We start from the raw sequence: 22700 nt of genomic DNA on the forward strand, positions 1-22700 counted from the left end.
GGGCTCCTGCTTCAAGTTTGCACCCGCGGAGGGCATCATTGCACCGGGTGGGATCCAGACTATTCAGATCTCCTTCAATGCCACTGTGTTGGGGTGCTTTGAGGAACGATTCCAGTTCAGTGTGGCTGGATCTCCTACGCCTGTGATCCTGACCATCAAGTAAGGACTCTGGGAGCTTGGTGGGCACATGTGTAGCTGTCTCTGGGACATCCCCCACCTACCTCATTTTGGGGTTGAGCAGAGAAAAAAGATGTTTCCTGAGGTCTTAATCTCTGCTCTGTGCTGGCATTGCCTTACTGTAAGGATGCCCGCTGCCCTGTGCGGTACCTGGGGGGTGGAATGACTCCTCCCTGCAGGGATCTCCCTCTGCCTTGGGCCGTGGCAGACAGTGGCATGGATCAGCTTTGGGCTGTAGCTGCTCTGGGTGCTCTGAGATGTCCCATGTGAACAGCCAGCTAGGCCCCCAGGGCTTTGGAGATGGGCCAGCCTGGGTGATTCTGCACCAGCAGCAGTGTTATTAAAAAACTTCTGTTAATAATCCATCCCAAATGAGCCTCAGCTCACCTCTCATGGCCATGCTGTGGGGGACAAGCTGTGCTCCCAACTCCTGTGCAGAGTGATCTGGTACCTCCTTTCCATAGCCAGGAAAAGGCTGATGTGGGAGACAGGGAACTGTGCAGCAGGAACTGTCCCAAGGACATGGGCTTCATCCCATGGGCTGGTGCCATTGCAAGAGATAATCCTGGCCCAGCAAAAAGGAGAAGGGGTGATGACAGGGGAGGCAGAGCTCAGTCCTAGGACCAGAGCAGCATGAGGGCTTGTTCCTGCTAGCCTGAGCCATGTGCTGATAGGATAATGTAGTGTAAGCAGGAAAGCTGATGCTGGCTGCTCTGGAGCTAGGCTGCTGCTGTTGGGAGGCACGGGATCAAGGCAGTCAAGAAATGAAAGCAGTCTGCAGTCAATTATACCAATAAGATAAGGGAGATGGATAAAAAAGAGCCTGACATTTATTACTTAGCAAGAGAAAAGTGTTGAGTAGGTGTGCTCGTAGTAGAGAAACAATTATGTTGGCTTTGTTTTCGGAGGAAAAGTGCTGGTTTTTTATTTTGGAAATCAAGAGGGAACCTTTCACCATCCAATAATGGATTCTCCTCTGTCCCTCCCCCAAACTGGTCATGGGATGTTATTGCATAAGCAGCTTTCTCCTTGAGCAAGGGCAGGTGTCTCTTGTTGAGATGTGTAGAGCAGAGCCAGTGGCAGTCCTGTGAACACAGGTGAAGGCACAGTTCACTGGTCCTTGACTTTTAACCAAAAGTCAGAGGGGGCATTGATTGGCATCAACCATGAAATATACTCGCGTTGTGCAGCTTCACGTGCTGGTTTCGTGGATGTTGGTGACTTTTGGAGTCTGTCTGCTGAGTTCAAGGGCACGTGAGGAGGTGTGGTAGATCCGGGACAGTCATGTCTGGTTGTTTAAGCGATTGCTCTTGGCTGTGTCAGCTGGTGCGCTGGTGACAAGCTGGTCCTTTCCTCTAGGATTCATCTGTCCACTGTGTAGAACTGTTGGTGCTCTTTTCAGATGATGTTTGGGGCTCCCTTGGCTTCCTGTCTCAAAACTGTCATGTCTGGGTGTGGGTTCAAGGTCCTTCATGGGACCACCAGCAACTCGGGGGCTTTTCCTGCCTGCCCTGTGCCCAAAGCCCCATCAGTGGCTGTCTGCTGCTGGCCACTTGGCTTTAGCTACCTCCTGTGCACATGGACACTGTGCTGAGCACATGGTGGTGTGTCGATTTGAAACCCACAGTGCCTCTGACACCAGGTTTTATGTCCCTGAGCCACGACAGCCAGAGGCTTTGCAATTCCCTTTAACCAAGCCATTTCATCCTCTGTCCTCCTCATTGCAGGGGGCATGTCACCGGACCGACTTTACACTTTGACGTCGATCAGCTCGACTTTGGTGACATCTCCTTTGGTGAGTGTTCCCTGGGCTGGGACACAGCGGGAGGGATCTGTGCGTTCCAGAATGGACCACTTGAACATAAAAGCATCCGGCACTCATGTTCTGCCACGGCAGCCTCTTCAGGGTGTGAACTGCAGGGCTGCTGGTGCCTCAGGTGGCATTTTGCCATTGTGGCATCAAATAGAACCAAGTATTTGCTGGTATCTCTGACAGATTCTGCCGAGGAAGGCGGCAATCTTCCTGGAATGGAAAGATGACCCCCTCCCTCCAAATTATTATACCTTTGAAATGACAGGACTTCCAGGCAAAAATATGGGAAAAGGAATAACGGTTCTTTACTAGAATATACCAGGACAGCACAGACAACAATGCAATGGCGCAAGTTTCCAACCCGCCAAGTCCTGTTTTCCCCCCTTGGTGTAGTTATGATCACAGACAGGAGGAGCTGTGGGCTCTGGCAGGGCAGTGATCCCCTCCCAGCCGGCCCCGGCAGGGCGGGAAGGAGGAAATCACTGCCTTTGCAAACGACGGGCAGCAGGGCATCTTGGCACTGCCACACAGCAGCAGGCAGAAGCGGGGAAGGCAGGCAGGTTCAATCACGGCGCTGAGTTGCAGCTAGTTAGACAGCAAGTTGTAGGAAGTTCTTCTGCTCTTCTAGACATGGTGGGTTGAGTTGTGGGGGACTGTCACTACCTCAGTGGATCCTCTGAGGTATTTACTGCATGTGGGAAGGCACCAGCGTGAATGCACGCAGCCCTTGAGCGCGCAGACAGCCAGCAGAAGGCGAAAGCACTCTTTGGCTCAGCTTTCCATATAGCTGGAGCTGGCTGGAAGCAGATGGAATGAGGGCTGGGCATCAGCCTGAAGTTAAACTGCTTAAGTGGAGATGTGTCTGGAGATGGCAGCATTGTTAACATAGGAAAAGGGTCTGGAACCACTGGGGGTAGAACCTGTGCTTAGAAGGCAGCTGGCTTCAACCTCTTATTCCTCATATAGCCTATGGAAGTGTTTCCTCTGTACTGCTAGATCACTTAACTCTGATTTCCATTGCTGTGCAGAGAGCAAGCCCATAAAGCCTTTCCTGCTTCTCCACCATGGGCAATTGACAGAGTTTGATGTAATTTTCAAACCCACCCTGGCTCAACGTCTGGAAGGGAAGATTCGTGTGTTAGTGGGGGACAAATACTCTAACAAGACCCTAACAGAGCTGGTGGGTGAAGGCCACAAGGATGAATTCACCCTCGATGGACTAGAGAAGGAGGACAGGAATGCTAAGAGGAGTCTGGAGAAAGACATCATTGATGGTAAGAGAGGAGAGGCTGCCAAGGTGAAGCAAGGAAGAGGAAGATGTCTGATCATGTGTGTCCTCTCTCTAGCCAGGCCTGGGCTGTCACCCACTGGACTTGGTGGCCTGTGGGTGTGGCAGCCATGCATGCAGAGCAGTGTGTGCTGTGCTGCATGTCGCTGGCTTAGGGGTGTGTCAGGGTGTTTCCCTGAAAGTGGTGGGATGGGGAACTGCCAGGGAACTCCCTCCCAGAGACACGAAGGCTTGGAGCAAGGAAGCATTGAACATACAGGTGTCTGTGCTCATGAGGGGGGCGGGTGAAACTGCCCTGCATGCTGAGATCCCTTGCTCTTCTCCTTAACAGCTGTCAGGGTGAATCACATCCAGTTTGGGGACTGTCCTATCGGAGAGCCCTGCCACAGGACCTTCACCATCACCAACGACACCTGTGTGAAGGTCATACACTTTGAGGGGGAGGCAAACGCCCCATTGCTGTTCTCCCCCAAGGTGAGTGTGGACTGCTCTGCCTTTCCCCATTGCTCAAGCCCTGTCCTGGTGTTCTTGGGAGCTGGCAGGGAATCCTCACATACCAGTGATAGCCCATTCCAGTGCCACATAGGAGTTACAGCCCCTGGCTTGGCTGGGCCAAGGCTGCCCTTCATGTCATGGGAGGTGGCACCTTCTGTTCATACTTTTGTCTATCAGACTTCACATAAATCCACACTGAGGTGCAGATTCCTGGTGCAGCTGCTCACCACATCAGTCCCTTCTGCTGTCAGTCCTGCCCTTGGCAGTGCTTCCAGCTCAGTCTTGACTCCCTGATTCTCTCCCCCTAGGTGGAACATCTCCATCCCGGCTGTGCCAAGGGCATCACAGAAATGCCAGTGACCTTGAAATCAGATGTCCCAGCCACCCTCAGGAGGGACCCTGTGAAATGTAAGGTGACCAAGATCAACTTTGAGCAGCCACAAGAGAAGGTTCAGGATGGGGACGACCAAACGTGCATTGGCACATGCAAGGATACCACCACCAGGAAAGACTCAGCAGCCCACCGGCCTGTAAAACAGAAGGTAAGAAGCAAAAGGGCAAAAAAGCCACCCCAGCTTTTACGAAAAGAATCAGCATAACACCAGCACTGCTGACTGAGCAGCTCCTGCTTCCTCTGGACATTGGACAGCCTTTCTGAACAAGCCCATCTCTGAGGCTTTTGCTGGGTTTTTTTGTTTGTTTGTTTGTTTTTGTTGTTGTTGTTGTTGTGTTTTGGTTTTGTTTGTTTTGTTTTTTGTTTTTTCCTTTCAGACGCTTCCCTCTAAATTCCAGAGGGAGAAGTTTCTCAACGAAAAGAATCAAGCCCGTACTGGGGGTAGTATTCCGCCCAGAATTCCAGACATGAGTGACACTGGTCAAAAGGTATCCTTTTCCTGCTCTTTTCCTTTCTGTTTGATGTGAAGTTTGAAGAGGGTGTGTGCTTGTGGCAGGCTTGCCTCCAGCAAAATACCTCGGTTCCCAGATCCTGTTGTCATTGCAAACTGCTGCTAGTGGTGGACTTGGAGTCCTGATCTGCACTAAGCCAACACAAATAACCTCTGCTGAAGCTGCTGGGGTTTGCTGGAGTGTAGCTGCCATTGCTAAAACAATGGGGGGAAGGCTGGAGAAGCTACTGGGACACAGCCATGTAGTTGGAGTATATGTATTGCACTCTGTATTATTAATTTACTGATGCTAAGTATTTCAGCAGATAACTTCTAGGGCTTTCAGAACTGTCCTAATGGCTGTGATCACAAATTATTCATCAGTAGCAGGTGAACAAGAAAAGCCTCTATGAACAAAGGCATTTCTGAGGCTCTTGCTGTTTTTTTTGTCTTTCAGCTGACTCCCTCTGCCTTCCAGAAGGAGATGTCTCTCACCACCAAGCAGAGGCTGGCCAGAGCTAAGAAGCTGACTCTGCCTCAGATTGTCCAGCCTCAAGCCAAACATGAGACCTCCCATCACAAGGTAGCCTTTCCCTGCCCTTGCCATTTGATGTGATATTTGAGGAGGGTGCCAAAAGAGCAGCTTGGCTTGAGCCTGCTCAGTGTGGTCCAGGAGCATTTGACCAGCCCAGGGAAGATGTGGAAGAGCCACTGATTGCCCAGTGTGAGCTGGGCAGATGTACTCACCCAGAGTCTGTACTTCACTGAGGATCAGTGCAGAATCTTCATGCCAGCAGCTGAACCTCTCCCTGCTCTCTCTTGCCTCTCCTTTCAGTCCTCGGCAACTGACCCAGAGCAGAGCTCATTTCAGCCTTGCCCACCAGAGGTGGTGTTTCAGAACTACAGCCCTGGTCAGGTCTGTGAAATACCAGTGCTTCTGAGGAACAGGGACAAGGTAAGTGCTGGGATGTGGAGGTTTAACACTGTGCTGGAAGAGGAGAGTGGAGAAGAGTGGTTAAGGATGGCACCAGGGCATGTCCACCTGTCTCCACACGTGGCAAAACCATCATTCCATGACTTCCCCACAGGTTCCTCATCTGCTGAAGGTCACCCTGGAGAGCTTACCTTATTTCAAGCTGGTAGGCCCCAATGATGTGTACCGCAAGGTGCCACCAGGCCTCTACACCACTGTCCGCATCCTCTTCACCCCTGCAGAGAACAAGGTGAGTCTGCACGTCCCGAGAGATTGGTGTCTTCAGTGCAAAGTGAACCTGAAAAGCTGCATTCAGGGCATCTGGCCTGGGTTTCGAGTACCTCTGCTGATTTCAGTGGAGTTGCACTGGATCTAGAACTGGGAGATACTCTTAGGCCATGCTGAAGACAGGGATAAATACCCTGAGCCGAGACTGTTTCTTTTCCTGGCAGGATTATTTCCACAAGCTGGTCTGCATCACTGAAAGGGAAGAGTTCATTGTGCCAATTCGGGCCATTGGTGCCCGAGCCATCCTGGACTTCCCTGACCAGCTGGACTTCTCGGAGTGTCCGGTCAAGTACAGCACCCAGAAGACTCTGCTGGTTCGCAACATCGGTAACCGGGCAGCTCATTACCAGCTGAGCACCCAGAGGTGAGGCAGCTCATCTGTGCTTGTGCAAAACACCTTTGGGTGATGACAGAGCTGGGAAAGAGCAACAAAAGGATCCAGAGCATCAAAGCTGCTGCCCTGCAGCCCTGGCTGGAAACGGGCAGGATCTGTGGGGTTTGCTGTTGCTTCTCATATTTTAAGTGGGATGCAGCCTTTGAGCTTTCTCCATCCCAGATTTCCTGGAGGGTGCTGGAGCATGTTAGTAGATGGTTTGCACCCTCCTGAGCACAAGCAGCTTCTGAAATGGTTACTTGCCACCGTCAAATAAACCCATTCTCTGGGAGGCAACAGGCATGTGGCTTTCCAGAGGTGCTCTCACGAGATGCCCCATGTGATCTGTGTTGTGGACAGCCTATGCTTTAACCTAACAGACTGGATTCATTAGAATAATTAATGCTATTTGACTTCAGCTGTTCCACCATCACTACAAAATTATATATGTTAAGATTAGATGATATTTGGGGTTCTTCCTGCAGTAGGTGCTAGTGGATGGATGCGGCAATTCAATTAGCAGTGATTTTTCTGTCTTCCTTGGGGGGGAAGGTGGCTTTTAATGAGATTGATTCTCCCCAAATCAAAGAATTCAATAACGGCAGCTAAGGCACTAGTGGGCAAAAGAACGTTTGGCTGTAGCAGTTAACTGTACCATGGGACTTGAAGTAGATTGCAGCCTCCTTGCACCCAGCATTTAGCAAAAGTGCAGGTGAATGGTGCTTTGAGGGCCTTGGCCACTAAATTGCTAGCTTTGCTCACTTGTCAGCTCTGTCTCTAAATTACGTCAGGAGTGCTGGTCCTTGGTATCCTCGTGGCCATAACTTTAGCCCAGCTCTGTCAATAAGGGGAGCTGATGCCTGATGAAAGTAAGCAAGATGCAAATGACCCTTGAGCCTCATTGCAGAGAGCTGGATGCAGAGTATGAGGTCATTTTATCCCACAGGATCTTGTGAGGGCTGGATCTCCTGACACTAGAGTCAGTAGCTGTTTCTGTTCTGTCTTCCTCTGACTGTGGTTGGTTTGCTCTTTGCTTACACAAGTGAGCAGAAGTGAACTGGACTGGAAAAGGGATAACATCCCCAAATCTCCTCCAAGAGTCCTGCTGTCTCTGTGTTGCAGCCCTTTCTCTGTCATTCCGGCCATGGGAGCTCTGGACATCGGCGACGCCATGCAGGTGACAGTGGGATATGAGCCACTGAAGGCCGGTGACTGTTCCACGTCCCTTGTCGTGCACTACGACACAGGTGAGTGCTGGACACTGCACAGGGCACTCTGTGCATCCCTCAGAGCAGAGCCCTTTCTAAGCAGAAAGGCTGATGTGGCCATGGCTTTAACGAGGGAGATGATGATCATAGTGTTCATTTGGTAGTCATCTAGTTTGTAGTCATGTAGTTTGTTATCTTGATCCTTGTAGAGCTCCATATAAATGCCATTTCTAGAGAGCATGTCTGATATTTGTTGTTTCCATTTCACCTGGGAAACACTCACCTGCAACAGGAATGGTGAGCTTGGCACTGACGTCTGAGGCCAGATGAATGCCAGGAGTTGGTTGGGAATAATGGAGGTTTGAAAGCTCTGGAAATGAGGGAGCCTTTGGTCGGGGTCTGTTCTAGAAGTGAAATGCTGGCAGGTTGTCCAGGACATCCTCATGTCGTGCACGTGCAGCTCTCCGGTTGTGATAAATGTACCGATCCACAGAACTGCTCAGTCAGCTAAAAGCTGTGACACTTTGTTCTGTTCCCTGTGGTTTGCTCTGTTCCTTGTGCTTCCATCAGCCAGCGAGCGGAGCAAAGACTCCCCTTTGCTTTGTTCCAGGGGAAGACACCTACACAAGCCTTCATGGGAGAGCTGTGGATGTCGCCATTGGGCTGGACAGGAACAGTGTCACATTTGGGGAGACCTACATCACACTGTCCAAGAGGACAACTGTGCGCATCCACAACCTGAGTGATATCACAGCCCGCTTCCAGTGGAAGGCTGTTGATACTCAGGGAGAGGAGGAGCTGAAGCTGAGGTAGGTTTGAAAGATCCATTTCAGTGACCTACCTTGCCCAAGGATAAAACTAATGGATGGCTTCAGGAGATATTGGTGCTTTTGAATGGCTTAGGCTAAGTAATCCATCCCATCTCTACCTGCCTCCCCCAAGCAGTTCTGTGTCAGGAAAAGCCACTTGGGTTGGCTGGTGGATTCTCCTTCAGCTGTGGCAGAGGCTTTGAGCCAGGAGGTTCTCTTGAGGGCTGCTGGCTTTGGAAACCTCTCCTGAGCTTGCAAGTGTGGAGTGAACAACAAGTGATCCTCTGATCCATTTGGGACCCCATGGCTCAGGGTCAGCCCTTTGCTGAGGAGCTGCTCCTGCACTTGCACTTCTCTCTCAAATATTAAACAAGCTGCGGGGTTTGTCTCTCCTGTGGCTGCAGGCGGTATCAAAGGCTGTGTCAGCTGGAAAAGGAGGCGTTCCGTGACCTGGAGGCGTGCGGAGTGGACACCACTCGCCGAGAACTCTTTCCTAATCTCACCCGCAGGCTGCAGAGTGAGAAGGCAAAGGTGAAAGGAGATCCCATGCTGTTCAAAAATGATATTTTCTCCATTGAGCCAAAGGTAAGCAATGGCTGAGAACCTCCCTTCCCGTTTCTTTTCCTCCTCTTCCTCCTCATCACTGCATAAGGTCACTTGACCGATCCCTGCCTCAGCTGGCTTTGTGTGCCAAGAGAGAAGTCATTGGGATTCTGGTGAGGTCAGAGAACTGTTTGCAAAGAGTGTTTCTGTCCTGAGGGCTCCTGGCAGGCAGCAGGAGCCAGACTCAGGCTTCCAAACTCTGTTATCAGTGTTATTGATGAGTGTTACTCCTTGCTTGTCACTGAAGCCCTAAATAACGGCTTACAGGACTGTGGTTGAAAACAAAACTGTGACGTTTGAAGAGAAATGTTTTGCTGTCCCCTTCTGCTTTAGGAGGGCGAGATCAGGCCGAATTGTTGGGCTGAAATCAGCGTGTTCTTTAAGCCCCGGGAAGCCCGGGTCTATGAGCAAGCAGGTTACTGTGACATCTCAGGTACGGCTCCTTCCCCTGCCTCTCTCACCGCAGTGAAGGGGAGGTGCAAACACTCCCCCAGATCACTGGGCTCCTGTGTAACAGCTGGGAAGGCTCCGTGGTCAGCAGGGCAGTGCTGGCGCATCCCCAGTGTTCCTGCAGCTTCCAGGGGATCTCCTCTATTTTGATTTTTTCCCTCTCAGCTGTTCGGAATGCTGCCTGTATTTAGTGCACTCCTCCTCCCTTGGGAAAAACACTCTCTGAGGTGCACAAGAACAAAATTTCTGGCATTTCCTAAAGATGCACTATCGACAGAGGGGGTGTAAGAAAGGATGTTCTCTATGGATGCACCATATCTCCTGAGGGAAGAGAAGGGTCCATATCTTCTCCTGGACTATCAGGAGCTGATCCCATGCAGCCCAGAGTCATGGACTAGCACGAAGGCAGCCTGGAAAATGCAGGATAGCAGAAGGAATTACTGTACTGAAATAGAAATCTCTCCCCAGGCCGTGAGAAGAGGCTGCCCCTGCACCTCATAGGGGAAGGCCTCGGGCCCAGGCTCCTCTTCAAGTACAAGGAACTGGACATCGGGGAGGTTTTTCTCACAGCAAACCTCAGATATAAGGTGAGCAGCAGGCTTGGGGTGAATCCCAGTGGCTCCTCGGGTAGCAGTGAGCCTTGTGGACCTGTGGAATTCTGGGCACCTATGGCCGTTGTGATACTTGTCAAATTTGGGGGGTTTCTTGGAATCTGGATCTTTTTCATGGTGTCAGAAAAGTGCGTCCGTTGTTCATGAAACCTCAATCCCTTCATTTGGGCAGTCTTCCTTGGAGATCAGTTTGGAGGCTTCCTGCAAAACTGCTTGACACGTGAAAGCAACACTGGGCCAAAAAGCTGCATGTTCAGGGGCTTTTGTTCCAGTCCCAGACACAAATCACCTTGTGCTCAGGCTGTCCAAAAGCAGCTGGAACAAGCTGGCTGCATTTGAGTTTGAGTCCATTGCAAAAAGTTTTCGGTCAAGTCCCTCCTGCCTGTTCCTGGGAGTTAGAGGAAAGCCATCAAGCGTTCTGCCTCAGCACTGGTCAAAGTGCTTGGCAGTGCTTTCCTTTGCTGACCAGTCCCTCACCACACTTCAGCCACGGTGGCTGTAGAAAGAGCAAAGTGTTTCTGGGAAGAGAGCAAAGGAACTTTCTACATCTTTGCTTCTGGTTTCTCCCACATGCACTGAACAGGTTGGCTGCAATGGAAGCTCAACGTGCCCTGCCCACAGTGGGGTTGGGCACACCTGGAGCAGCAGCAGCAGCAGCTCTGTGGTGGTTTCACTGGTAATGCTGCCATGCCCAGTGTTGCTCTTAGGGCTGGGTGTGAATGAACTTGGTGATGCTGAGCAGCTCCTCTGTGCTGCAGGTCAATGTGGAAAACCCCAGAGTGACTCTGCTTATGTGAAGTTATCACTGCTTTGCATGAAGAACCCAAAGCCATAGGAAGTTGTATTTCAAAGTCGCATTTTTTGGCTTCTGCCATGCAGCAGCACAGGGAATCTTCTGCCTTGTACAAGTGTTAATTGTTAAATTCCAGAGTAACTCAGACTTCTGCAGGAAAGGAAGATTCCTCATGTATTTGCATTTTGCTTTCCTGCTGCTGCAGACGATCCTGTTAAACAGAGGGCTTATTGCGGCTCCCTTCAGCCTCGTCCCTCCGACCACAGCCATGGGCTCCTGCTTCACCTTCCTGACCCAGGAGGGCATTGTGGCACCGAATGGGCTCCAGGCCATCTGGATCTCCTTCCGTCCCACCATCCTGGGGGCGTTTGAGGAACGATTCCAGTTCAGTGTGGCTGGATCTCCTACACCTGCCAACCTGACCATCAAGTAAGGACTCTGGGAGCTTGGTGGGCACATGTGTAGCTGTCTCTGGGACATCCCCCACCTACCTCATTTTGGGGTTGAGCAGAGAAAAAAGGTGCTTCCTGAGGTCTTCATCTCTGCTCTGATCCTGGCGTTGCCTTAGTGTGGGGATGCCCGCTGCCCTGTGTGGTACCCGGGGGGGTGGAATGACTCCTCCCTGCAGGGATCTCCCTCTGCCTTGGGCCATGGCAGACAGCGGCATGGATCAGCTTTGGGCTGTAGCTGCTCTGGATGTCCCCACGTGAACAGCCAGCTAGGCCCCCAGGGCTTTGGAGATGGGCCAGCCTGGGTGATTCTGCACCAGCAGCAGTGTTGTTAAAAACTTCTGTTAATAATCCATCCCAAACAGGCAGCAGCAGCCTCAGGTCACCTCTCATGGCCATGCTGTGGGGGACAAGCTGTGCTCCCAACTCCTGTGCAGAGTGATCTGGTAGCTCCTTTCCACAGCCAGGAAGGGGCTGATGTGGGAGACAGAGAACTATGCAGCAGGAACTGTCCCAAGGACATGGGCTGGGGCCATTGCAAAGGATAAAATCCTCACTCAGCAAAGGGTAGAGGTGGGAAAAAAAGAAGAAAAGTGATGATAGGAGAAGTAAAACAGTTCTCAAGACCACAGCAGCTTCAGGGCCTGTCCCAGAGAGTCTGTCAGCTGCTGACCGCTTTGCTTTGGCTGCCTCCTGTCCATGTGGGTGCTGTGCTGAGCTCAGGGTTCTGGGTTGATTTGAGAGCCAGGGTGGCTCTGACAGCAGCTTTTGTCCCGCCCCTCCCTAAGGACACCCGCACCCTTTGCAATTCCCTTTAACACAGCCACTGCCTCCCTGCCTTTGTTCTCGCAGGGGTTTTGTGATGGCACCGACTTTACGTTTTGATGTGCCCACCCTCCACTTCGGTGACGTCTCCTATGGTGAGTGTGCCCTGGGCTTGCACCAGAGTGTGAGAGGTTGGTGTGATGCTGAAATGGAGCACTCAAAACATGAGAGTCTCTTCATCACAGCCTCTTGTAGTGGGTTTACATTCACTACATTCTGGTTGCTAAATTTAGTGTAGTGGTCTTAGTGTTTATTTTTGTGTGTGTGTGTGTGGGAGAGAGATGAGGAGAAAAGCAAAGTAGGCTGAAGCTTAAAAATGAACAAATAGTTTTATTAACACACACTAAAAGAATGGAAAAAGAAAGTTGGGGAAAAAACTAAAATAAAACAGAATGAAACTTTAAAAACACTCTTTCCCCTTTCTACAAACTGTTAACTTTCTTACAAAACAACATAAAAAGATAAAACTTGTAATTTTCAGTTAGTTTCACAATTTGAAAACAATCTTTCATTAGTTCTTTAGGAGAAGAGTCTCTCTTAGAGTCATGGATCTCCCTGACAACCCAAAACAGTTCTCTTGTGGGTTGTTTAACTGTCACAAAAATAGCTGCCCAGGGAAACTTGCTTTTGTGACCCCTCCCATTAGCAGTTTCTTAAGCTGCTTATGGGTCATGGGTCTTAGACTTGTCCGTATTGGGGTGTCAGCTTTTAAAGACGAATAACTCTAAAGGCAAAGAATTTTTTATCTCAAGGCACAGAGATATTTTCTCACTTCTTCACCGGTGTAGAGGATTTCTCATCTTTATGTTTGTTCAAGCATCTCCTGGGGTTAATATCACTTAGTCCATTACAAACACCTTTGCTCAAATCTAAGCACAAATCTTAACAATCATCTCCCTAAATGCATATCTTTTCCATGATTTAAGGGGATCATCTACATATAAAGTTCATTTCTATGGCTCAGTAAGGATGGAATGACAAACTCCTTAACCCCTGTTACCCTGGTTTTTCTGAGTTTTTTATTAGCCTTTTGATTTTCATAAATGGAGTCAGATCTTTTAGTTACTGTAGAATATTAGAGCAGTTTTTCTACCTTTCCCACAGAAGTAATATAAACAAACCCTTTGTTTTTCATTCTTTGTCCTTTGTTTGCATATTTCTAACCTGAAAACAATTGTAACTGACAATTCGTCTGGCCACTGAGGCTGAGGGGTGGAAACCCCAAAAAGCCAATCTTCTGCTAGACCCACAAATGTATAAAAGTAAAAGAATAAACAAAGGGCTCTCTTCTCTCCGCTCTTTCACCTGGGAGCTGGATCAGAGGAACCTCTGCAAAAATCTCTTGTCTGCGTGTGATTGCTTTGCGTGTCTCGGTGACAAACCCCCTGTCCCAACAGTCTTTTCACTCTCGCTTCAGTGACTTCATGCTGTGTTTTCTTTATGTTCACTCTGTCCCTTTCTTTTCTCTCTCAGGGAAGGGTTAGGCTTTGGAAGTTTCATGTTGCCAGGAGAAGGTTCAATCTGCCCAAAGTCTTTTTCTCCCTCGCTGCAGCTCATGGTGTTAGATGTTCAAGGCTGCACTGGTGAGGGGTGTGGGGAAGAACTCACGCCAAAAGATCAGAGATCAGAGGTCCCGGGCAGTCCGGAATCAAAAAAACCAGGCGGAATCGTAAATGCCTTTTTTGCCCACCCCTCCGTTTAAATGGCGGCGGGCCCCGGCCCAGCCAGGCCCGTAGTTGGTGTGAGGGGCCCGGCCGGCGGCGCCTGCCTGGCCCTCCTTGCTGGCAGCAGACGGGGCCCGGAGGCAGGGCCCGGCCAGGGCCACTCCTCTGGGCCCGGGTCAGCCCGGCCCCGGCCGACCCCCGGCTGCCCTACCAAGTTACCTGTCCCTCTCTGGCCAAAGGGAAAGAGACTGGCCTGCAGGAAATCAAGGGGGTTTATCTGGATACTGCCCAAAGTCACAACTGACATTTTTAGTGGTCAAAATAGATGCCAATATTGCAACTAACCTTCTGATAGGTCCCTGTCCTTTCTAATGCCATTCTCAGGTCCTGACCCGAAAATACATTTCACATTCCTCCATAACTAGAAACAAAACTGTGCCAACCCATGACACCTCTTCAGGGTGGTAACTCCAGGGCTGCCGGTGCCTCAGGCAGCTTTTTGCTATCATGAGATCAAACAGGACCAAAGGAATAGAAAGTCAGCATCACTGTTTGGCCACTTCCTGTTTCCTTTTGAATAAGGGGCACAAGAAAAAAAGGCACTGGGTTCGGGAATACGGTTCTGTACTAGCAGATGCTTCCTGCTTAATCTGATTTCATTCCTAAGGCTTCTTCAACTGAGGGCAGCAGTTTTACCTTAGTTTCTTTTAACGGTGCTGCTGACTGTTGTCTGCATCTGGTCACCTCGGTGGCATTTGGGATTGTAACATCCTCCTTGTGCCTCTTGTGCCTGTTTTGTGCCGTTTGTCCTTTCCGTGCCTCTCTTGCCTCCCTGCTGCAGTCAATGCTGGAGTTAGCCGTGATCACTGTTGATGGGCATGGGGAAGCCCTGGGCTGTGCCTACAGTTGGTTTTTCCTCCCCATCTGTGTTCAAATGGCTCTTGGTAAGCAGGCTGTGGGAGATGTCTCGTCCACACGTAACTGGCCAGCCAAGCCATATATCCACTGCAATGAGCTGTAGTTTAGGTAACAAAGAAGTAAAATCCAAGCACAGTTTTATCCTACCGGGATGCTCCCACCAGGAATCTTGAGATAGTGATGCCTAAATGGATTTTTGTGTCATTTTCTCAGGTTTTCCTCGCACCTTGAAGTGTCGCCTGTTCAACACCTCCCTGGTACCCCTGGACGTCAACCTCCACATTCCTGGGGACGGCTCCGGACAGCCCAGTGTTGAAAGCACTGATCAGATGCTCAGACTAAGTAGCCAGTCTTGGAGGAAGGAAGCTCGAGGGGTTATGAAGCCGAGGGAATTTGCCATAAGTCCCTGCAGAGTCGGTGTCCCTGCCCAGGGATCTGCGGATATCCAAGTATGGGAAGAGTCCAGCTGGTGGGGCTGAAGCTTCACTGGAGTGTGGGAGGGCTTTAGCTCTGATGCCAGCTTTGAGCATTGTGTGAGTGAGGATCTGCACTGGTGTGAGGCCTCTGTTAGCTGGGCTACTTGGGATATTCCTGAAGGAGCACTGCTTTGTTTCCAAAATCACAAGCTGAAATCATGTGCCAGATGGTCAAGTACTGAAGTAATTTTTGTGTTTTTGAGAGTGATTTCTTTGATTGACAGTGGGCAGAGCAAGGATGAAAAGAGAAGGCTGCTGTTAAAGAGAGAGATATCATTGTGTAAAGCAGTTTTCTTTCCTTCCTGGTCTCATTTCTCGTTTGCTGGGGAGCAATGAGATGTATTCACTGCAGGGATCTTCAGTGGGGACAGAAAATACTCTGCAGCCATGAACTGCCCAGCACATGCTGGGCCAAACTTTGCTCTCAGCTTCCTGCTGTAAAGCTGAACTCATTCTGTTCAAGACAACAGACTTCTTCTGCATTTATGTTGTTGTAGTCGGGTGAAAAATTAGCAAATCTTTAACATATCTGATATTGCCAGAAGGCTTTTGTTCCTCCCAAAAGGCTGTGTTCTACTTATGAACCAGCAGAAGAATTAAGGCAAAATCCTCTCTTTTTGTACCACGGAACAAGAACTGGAGGACACCACACATGGGTGATGAGATCTTGGGAGTGAGCAAACGCTTGCTGCACTTCTCTTCTACCAGGTCGCCCTGTGTTCCAACACCGTCGGAGACTACAAGCTGGAGCTGGTGGTGGACGTGGATGGTGTTGGCAAGAATGTGCTGGCACTGACCCTCACAGCCAGGTACCGACGCTTTTCTTGCAGCTGCTTGTCTTTCCTCGTGCATCCAGCACCAGCACGCTGCCCGGCTGCAGCTCCAAAGGAGGAGCGTTGCTGAGTGAGCTGGATCTGCCCGCCTAGGCATGAGAACAGGGCTAGAAAAGCAGCCCATGGTGAGATGCCCCCCTGCTCACAGCCAGGCATGGCCCTAGAGCTTTTTCTAAAGGGAGCAGGAATAACATGAATTGTTGGCCTGCAGCTTTGGTTGGGGACACAGTGAGCAGCCTGCTGAGAGCTGGGCTTTGGTTCACTTCAACCGTTGCATGTGCAGTGGGGAAGAGGCTCACGGCAGGAGTGGGAAGGGAAAAAGACCCTATGAAGGGGAATATAGTCCTTGATGTGGCAGGTCAGCTCAGGTTTTGCTGCTTCCCTCTGGCTCTTTTGAGGAATGCTCTCAGAGTGGAGGCCACGAGTTGTTCTTGCTGCAGCCAAATTCTATCCTGCTACGCTGCTGTGGGCGTCAGCATAATGCCAAGAGGGATGCAGTTCCCTGGTGCTGTTCCCTCTCTCAGGCACAGCCATGCAGTCAGTGCCTGGGCTGCAGTTTTGTCAAGCAAGTGCAAATGGGGACAGTGGAGAGACCTGTGGGGTAAAGGCTCGAAGGAGCTGTAGGAACTGGAAGAGGTCAGTCACCCACTCTGTAGGCCTCGTGCTCTCCACTGCTGGAAGGGATGACTGAGTTTTCAGGCAGGACAACAGTGCAGTAGGAGAAAAGGGAGTCGTTTTCACTGATACACTGGAGTCCTGTGCTCCTTGAGCCTTGGTGGGCACTGGTCCTCATGGGAAAGGCTCCCCCAGAGCTCATGGACCACTGGGACTGTTACGGGAGTCCTTGCAAGTGTCCTTGGGCAAAAACAGCTAAGACAGCTCTGGAACAGGGCACATGCTCTGCCTGGGCATTTGGAAGCCTCTGCACTGCAAAGCCTCAGGGTTTGCCCCCTCCTTGACAAGAGGTGTTTGAGTGAAAAGAAGTTAAAGGGGATTTCTCACTGTAGGACTACTAAATCTCTGATTTGACAAATGTCTTATGCTCCATTCCATGCTCTTTGGGGACAAAAGTTCTCAATGCTCTCAGTATCTCTAATTCCCTTGGGGTCATTTCTTTGCCCAGATGCATCGTTCCTCCCCTGCGAGTGCTCAACCCTGCAGTGTGGTTCGACCACTGCTGTCTCCAGACCCCCTACACGGAGAAGCTGACCCTTGTGAATGACAGCGACTTTCCTGGCTGCTACTGTCTTCTCCCTCAGGTTTGGCCTTGCATCCACCTCCTCCCCTCAAACGTTACTGAGGGGCTTATTAGGGGAGGAAAAGGGTTTGGATAAGACCTTGCTGGTTTCTATTGAAACCTAAAGCTTTTCTCAGAACAGGAACCCGAATACGAACTTTAGGAAGCAGTTTAACATCTTGAGGAAGATGTTTATATGCTAGTCTTTGACTTGTTTCCAAGCGGGAGAGCTTAGAGGGGGGCAGTGAAAATCTGATGCAAGGAGGCTGTCGGCACAGAAGTGGCTGTCTGTGGATGCAGCAACTTTTGGACCTGCTGGGGAGCACCTACACCTTGCGTCATGTTTTTTGCCTTTTTGCTTTCTCCTGAGAATTTTTACAAGTGTGTGTGAGTTGCTGTTGTGGTAGATGTTAAGGCGTTTAAAGTTTCCTTCGTTCTGAAGTTGCTTTTGATTCTGTCCCTTCTAGGAAGACAAAGAGAAGGCGGCTGCATGGTACTCCAGCTCTGTGCCATCTGGGATTATCGAAGCTCACAGCTCAGTGGAGATCCCAATTACACTTGAGGCCCAGTTGGTGGGAGAGTGCAACGTCCCTGCTGAGCTCGCCGTGTTTGGGAGAGAAGGATCCCCACTGGTGAGAGCAAGGGGAGATGTGTGCCCTAAGCCACTCCTCCCAGTGGTGTGTAAAGTGTACAGGGATTCTTCCAGGACCTTGCGATATCTGGCTGGTGTGGACAAGGACAGAAGGCATTGGTGGCACAAGCAGCAGCTTATGCCTAGAAAAGAGGAAAGGTGGAAGCGTCATGAGTGGCAATTTCAGTGCCTGACGCAGCATATAGTAACAAATCTGGGAGATGGGATAACAGCCCCAGTCTGAAACGCAGACCAGTCCCTGGGTCTCACACTTTGCCGTGTTCTCAGACAACACAAGTGCTGCTTCATTACAGCTGCTGAGGATCACACAGGGACACCCCTGAATGCTGCTAAAGCAAGCACTGCCTACAAGACCACACTGAAGGGATGTCTTGTGCAGAGCTGGACTGAGGCTTCTCTGAAAGCCAGGTCCCTCAGATCTGAGAAATAGCCATCATATTTCCTCAGCAAAAGCCCAGCCCAAAATAGATGAATGTCCACACAATTTGCATCTGGAGCACAGACTTGGCTTGTTTTTTCCACCAAGTTTGGAAATGGATGTGGCAAGCAATTCCCGAACTAAAGCCTCCTAAAAGAGGATTCTGAAGATTCTAAAGATGATTCTAAGGATTCTAAAGCAGATTCTAAAAGAGCTCCTAAATGAGGCACGTGTCATAACAGCAAGAGGGACTACAAAATATCAGCCCTGTCTGCCAGGCATGGAAGTTCTTCATCCCTAAATAGTCTGATTTATGACACTGCCACCCCAGCAAAGCCAGCAGGGCCGCAGGATGCAGATGTGTGTATGTAGCAATAACACTGAGAACAAAGTTGCTTTTGTTCTTGTTCCTGTGTGTGGCATTGCCTGTAACACTGGTGAACAGGGCTTTCCTTGTCCCTTTTAAGAATGCTGTAGGTGGAGGGCTTGTGGCTTTTTTTAACCCTTTTCCTCAGTGCGGATATATCCCATTGTTAACACGCTAACGGAAGTCGGGCCAGGCATCCCCTAGGTGCTATTCTGCTCATCTGCAAAGGGCCCTGCCCTGCCTCTGCTGCTTCTGCCCCACTGTCACCTGGAAGCAAGGCCAGATGGTGAGGCACTGCTCCTCCCTCCAGCTTCCCCTTCCAGGGAGCCTTGGGCAGCATCAGCCAGGCTGCAGCCCCCTGGGCCTCCCTTCTCCCAGAGGGATAAAAGCTCCATCACCGTGCAGGGCTTATAGCTCCTTATTCTTGAGGTACCAGCCATGGTACATAGTTTCTGGCTCTTCTTTGCACAGTCATGTATGTCCCAGGAGGAGGTGCATTTCTGGATGCTGCTCCTTCTGACTGAAGGTAATTCTGGCACCTGTCAATGCCATTCCCTCAAGTCAGACATCACTAAAGGTTTTACATCATGGAGGCTGGTTTCTTCTGTAGGTAAAAATCACACTCCAAGCCCTCCAGTGAGTCTTACCTGTGTTGTGAGTTTTATGCATTCAAGTCCTGTGTAAGAGTTGAGGTGTTTAGGACCGGTGAAATCCAGCAAGAATGAATAAACTGTCCTTGTTTCCACTGGTGTGAGCAGGTAGTTTAGCAAAGGGATCCATGTTCCTTGTCCCACTGTCTGTGCCAGCTCTGCAAGAACAACCTTCTTGAGGTTCAGACTATTTTTAAGTCAGTTCAGACTTTGCTTTTAAGAAAAAAATATAGCTTGAGTGATGCAAGTACTAATTAATGCCCCTTACTCCTATATGTGAAGAATACACATAAGCACAAATTGAAGGCAGCTAATTTGCCTCATCTCTACTCTGAAGAGCCTGCTTTGCTTTTGATTTGTGCTGATTTGACAAGTGCAGCTTTGTGAATGTAAAAGAACTTAGTGTTCAAGGATGGCTGTGCAGCAGCAAAAGTTGGGAAGGTGGTTTGGGACAAGATGGAGCAGTGAATGAAGCAGGCAGGAGGCAGAGGAAATAGCAATTTCCTATGGGGGAAAAAGGAGGAGTGTGAAGAAGTAAGCATGGCAAACAGCACCTCTTCGTCCCCTGATAATGGGAGCTTGTGGCTTTCAGGTGGGAGCACTCTAGAGCCCCACACTTGCTCCAGGCCTTCTGTTTCAGTCTAAATCACTGACAACTTCAAACAGCCATAATTATCCCCAGTCTAGGAATGCTTTTAGAGTTGGCTAAGTTTTTAAAACTCTCCTTGTTGAGTCTTTTTTTTATTCTTTCCCACCTTCTTTCTGGAACAGGAAATCCTTTTAGAGTGCATTGGCCATGGACCCGTTGTCTGTGTCCGTCCGAAGGAGATAAATTTTGGCAAAATCCCAGTCCTACGAGACCGTTCCAAAAGTCTCCATCTCTCCAATCAGAGTGGCATTCCTGCAGCCTTCTGGGCAAAGATGGTAAGTGTCTGTGGGACTGTTTTCCAGGGAAAAGTGCTGTTTAGTAGCAGCCCTTGACTTGTTTTTTGTAGGCAATGTTTCTGTGTTGTTCTGTTTGAGTGGAAGCGAGAGATTCCATCCGAGTGCAAGCAAGAGGAGCTGGGATCTCGGGCACGCCTCTGAAATGGTGTGCAGAGAGGCTGGAGCAGGAATGAGTCTGGATCACGTTTCCAAGTTCTCCCTTTATTTTGTGGGTGGAAGATAGTTAGCTGTGCAAGTCATGCTTTTGGAGCTCAGAGATCAAGAGAAGCCTGTGGCCCTTTTTGGACAATCCACAGGGCTGGAACTGGAGCTGCTCCTCTGGCAGGGGGAGCAGCCAGGAAGGGTACGTGGCTTGGGGCCAAGCGGCATGTGCTCCCCGCTGGAGGGGGCATCTGGGAGAGGCTTGAAAACAGCTTTGAAAAGAGACTTGATCTTCTCTGTATTAGGTGGGTTCAGCTTCTGGAGCTGGTTAAAGCTAAGCCTGTCACTGTGGATTTGTTTGTGTTTGTGCATTAAGCATTTGGTGCTGGGTGAGAGTCCAGGCTCAGCCTTCTGGGCCAAGGAGGAGCAGGGTGAATTTTCCTCTTGCTGCTTTTCCAGTTTTTTTAGGGGGTAAAAAGCGGGGGATTGCCAGGGCAGCTTTCCCTGACTCCACAACGATATTCTGCTTTCAGCCTCTGCAGGGAGCAATGCACCTTGGCTGGGTGAGCCTGGCATGTAAAGGGTGGGCTTCACATGCTCGTACCGGGGCTGGACCTGCAGAGCTGTGTCTGTACAGCTGTGCTGGTGCAAGGCCTTTCCTCCCTCCCTGGGGCTCTTCCAGCTCTCTTGCCCCATCTGTAGAGGGAGGTTCATGAGAAACCAGAGGACAAGAAGGCTTGGGAAGGCCATGCCATGCCCAGAGGGCATGACTTGCAGGTTTTTTTCTGGTTCCTGCTTTCCTGCCCTGCTATAATGATGTAGAGCTGACTTTTCCAAAGCAGAGTGACGCGCCCTCGGCTCTGCAAATCCAAGCCTGACTTGCTCCTTGGAGGAGTGGGGAGCTACCTGAGGAATGTGTCTGCCTCAGGCTGGACCTTTGGGGCAATCAGTCCCCAAGATGTAGAGCAAGCTGTGCCCAGGATCGAGTGAAGGAGAAGGAGGCTCTCAATATGGGTTCCTGCAAGGAGTTTATTAGGGCTGAAGGTTCCAGGGAGAAAGAGCAGGGAAAAAAGGGTGACAGGGCTTTTTAAGCAAGGGTGGAACAAGGGGTGGATACATTGCAACAACCAGTAGTGACACAGGGGGGGAGCATCACAGGGAGTGGCCCATAAAACTCTGGCCAATAGGGGAATATAAGGGGTGGTTACAATTCTGGGAAGCCAACGGGGCGTGGAGGAAAGGAGAGCTTTCTGGGGAGCGAGGGGTAGGAGTGATCGTAGACTGGCAACTGCGGAGATGGAACAAACGGGGATTGACATACATTGTTCTGGAATAAAGGAGGGAACAAACTTAGGGCAAAACCAGTTGTCCAGGAGTCGAGGGAGATCGGGAACAAACCATTAGGCAAGCCAAGCAGCGCGACAGCAGAGGGCACTGGGACACTTCTGACGATCGACACAGCTGATGATCAGTGAGCAGTGAGGGCCTCAGTCCTTCAGGGGCTGCTGAGAATCACTGGTGGCCCCTTGGGAAAGGAGACTTTGGGGTTTTGCTCAGCTGGCTTTGCAGAGTTATTCTTCAGGCTCTCAGCGGTGTCCTCCAGCTGTGTGTCTGCTAGGCTGGGATTGGAGCAGTCCTGGCTTCCTCCGGCCTTGAGCCTTTGTGCAGACCCAGCTCCGCTGTCGGGAAGCCAGGAGAGAGTAAATAGTTTCCCTTGGCAAGCACTCCAAAGAGAGCCAGGAGGGGGAATAACCTTCTCCTGAGGAGTCGCATCCCTTGGGTTGAGCAAAATGGGGCTAATGACCTGAGTCTGCTAAAGGAAGGTAAAACACAGGTTGTATAAGCCCTTGGAGAGTTGCTGCTGCCAGACACAATAGCTTACATATAGGGAAATTAAACTTTTATGGTTTTTACAGTCCTGTCCTTAGCCTTCCTGTTTCCTGCACCTCACAGCAGAGCAGGGTCCATGGTTTCCATCCTAAGTTTGTGTTTGGCTTGTCTTACAGGCTGGGAAACGCTCATGCTGGAGGATTGTACACAGCAAAGGAGTGATCCCCCCTGACTGTGATCTGGATCTGACTGTCATAGCCAATGTGAACAGCACCGGAAAACTCCAGGACAAGGTGAAGGTGTTCATTGAGAACAGCCTTACGATCATCGTCCCAGTCCAGGCTGTGGGCACGCGCACCACAATTGTCAGCAACAAGCCCCTCGGTCCAAAGCTCGACTTGGGATCCCACTTCAGGTAGGAGACTCTCAGCTTCCACTTCTCCTGTGGGTTCAGCAAGGAACAATCTTTCCATAGTCCTTCAGGCTAGATCTTCTCCAATAGTCAAGGTCCCAACTCTGTTTCCCTGAAG

The 22700-nt window shown here is 50.3% G+C and overlaps 2 protein-coding genes across 4 annotated transcripts in view; both read left to right on the forward strand.

The window, feature by feature from the left end:
• LOC120757942 (hydrocephalus-inducing protein homolog) overlaps positions 1-22700 on the forward strand; it is a 24368-nt gene continuing 1668 nt past the window's right edge. The window contains exons 1-23 of the mRNA XM_040075680.2: positions 1-159; positions 1905-1972; positions 3019-3264; positions 3610-3752; positions 4082-4315; positions 4545-4655; positions 5115-5240; positions 5493-5612; positions 5746-5880; positions 6083-6282; positions 7414-7538; positions 8110-8308; positions 8683-8893; positions 9245-9344; positions 9830-9948; positions 10971-11194; positions 12067-12134; positions 14835-15070; positions 15806-15906; positions 17054-17189; positions 17635-17799; positions 20080-20178; positions 22347-22585. Coding sequence (XP_039931614.2) covers positions 4124-4315; positions 4545-4655; positions 5115-5240; positions 5493-5612; positions 5746-5880; positions 6083-6282; positions 7414-7538; positions 8110-8308; positions 8683-8893; positions 9245-9344; positions 9830-9948; positions 10971-11194; positions 12067-12134; positions 14835-15070; positions 15806-15906; positions 17054-17189; positions 17635-17799; positions 20080-20178; positions 22347-22585 — 2906 coding nt within the window. The 5' untranslated portion in view covers positions 1-159; positions 1905-1972; positions 3019-3264; positions 3610-3752; positions 4082-4123. The remainder of the gene's footprint in view (positions 160-1904; positions 1973-3018; positions 3265-3609; positions 3753-4081; positions 4316-4544; positions 4656-5114; positions 5241-5492; positions 5613-5745; positions 5881-6082; positions 6283-7413; positions 7539-8109; positions 8309-8682; positions 8894-9244; positions 9345-9829; positions 9949-10970; positions 11195-12066; positions 12135-14834; positions 15071-15805; positions 15907-17053; positions 17190-17634; positions 17800-20079; positions 20179-22346; positions 22586-22700) is intronic.
• The window catches only part of LOC120757641 (hydrocephalus-inducing protein-like), a 13093-nt gene continuing 10535 nt past the window's right edge, over positions 20143-22700 (forward strand). Inside the window, exons 1-2 of one of the 3 annotated variants that reach the window (XM_040075140.2) lie at positions 20143-20178; positions 22347-22585. The gene's annotated coding sequence lies outside the window, so the exon portion shown is untranslated. The remainder of the gene's footprint in view (positions 20179-22346; positions 22586-22700) is intronic. The other 2 variants (XM_058422044.1, XM_040075141.2) reach the window with 2 other exon arrangements.

This window comes from Hirundo rustica, chromosome 11 (assembly GCF_015227805.2).
Source record: "Hirundo rustica isolate bHirRus1 chromosome 11, bHirRus1.pri.v3, whole genome shotgun sequence".
Taxonomy (NCBI): Eukaryota; Metazoa; Chordata; class Aves; order Passeriformes; family Hirundinidae; genus Hirundo; species Hirundo rustica.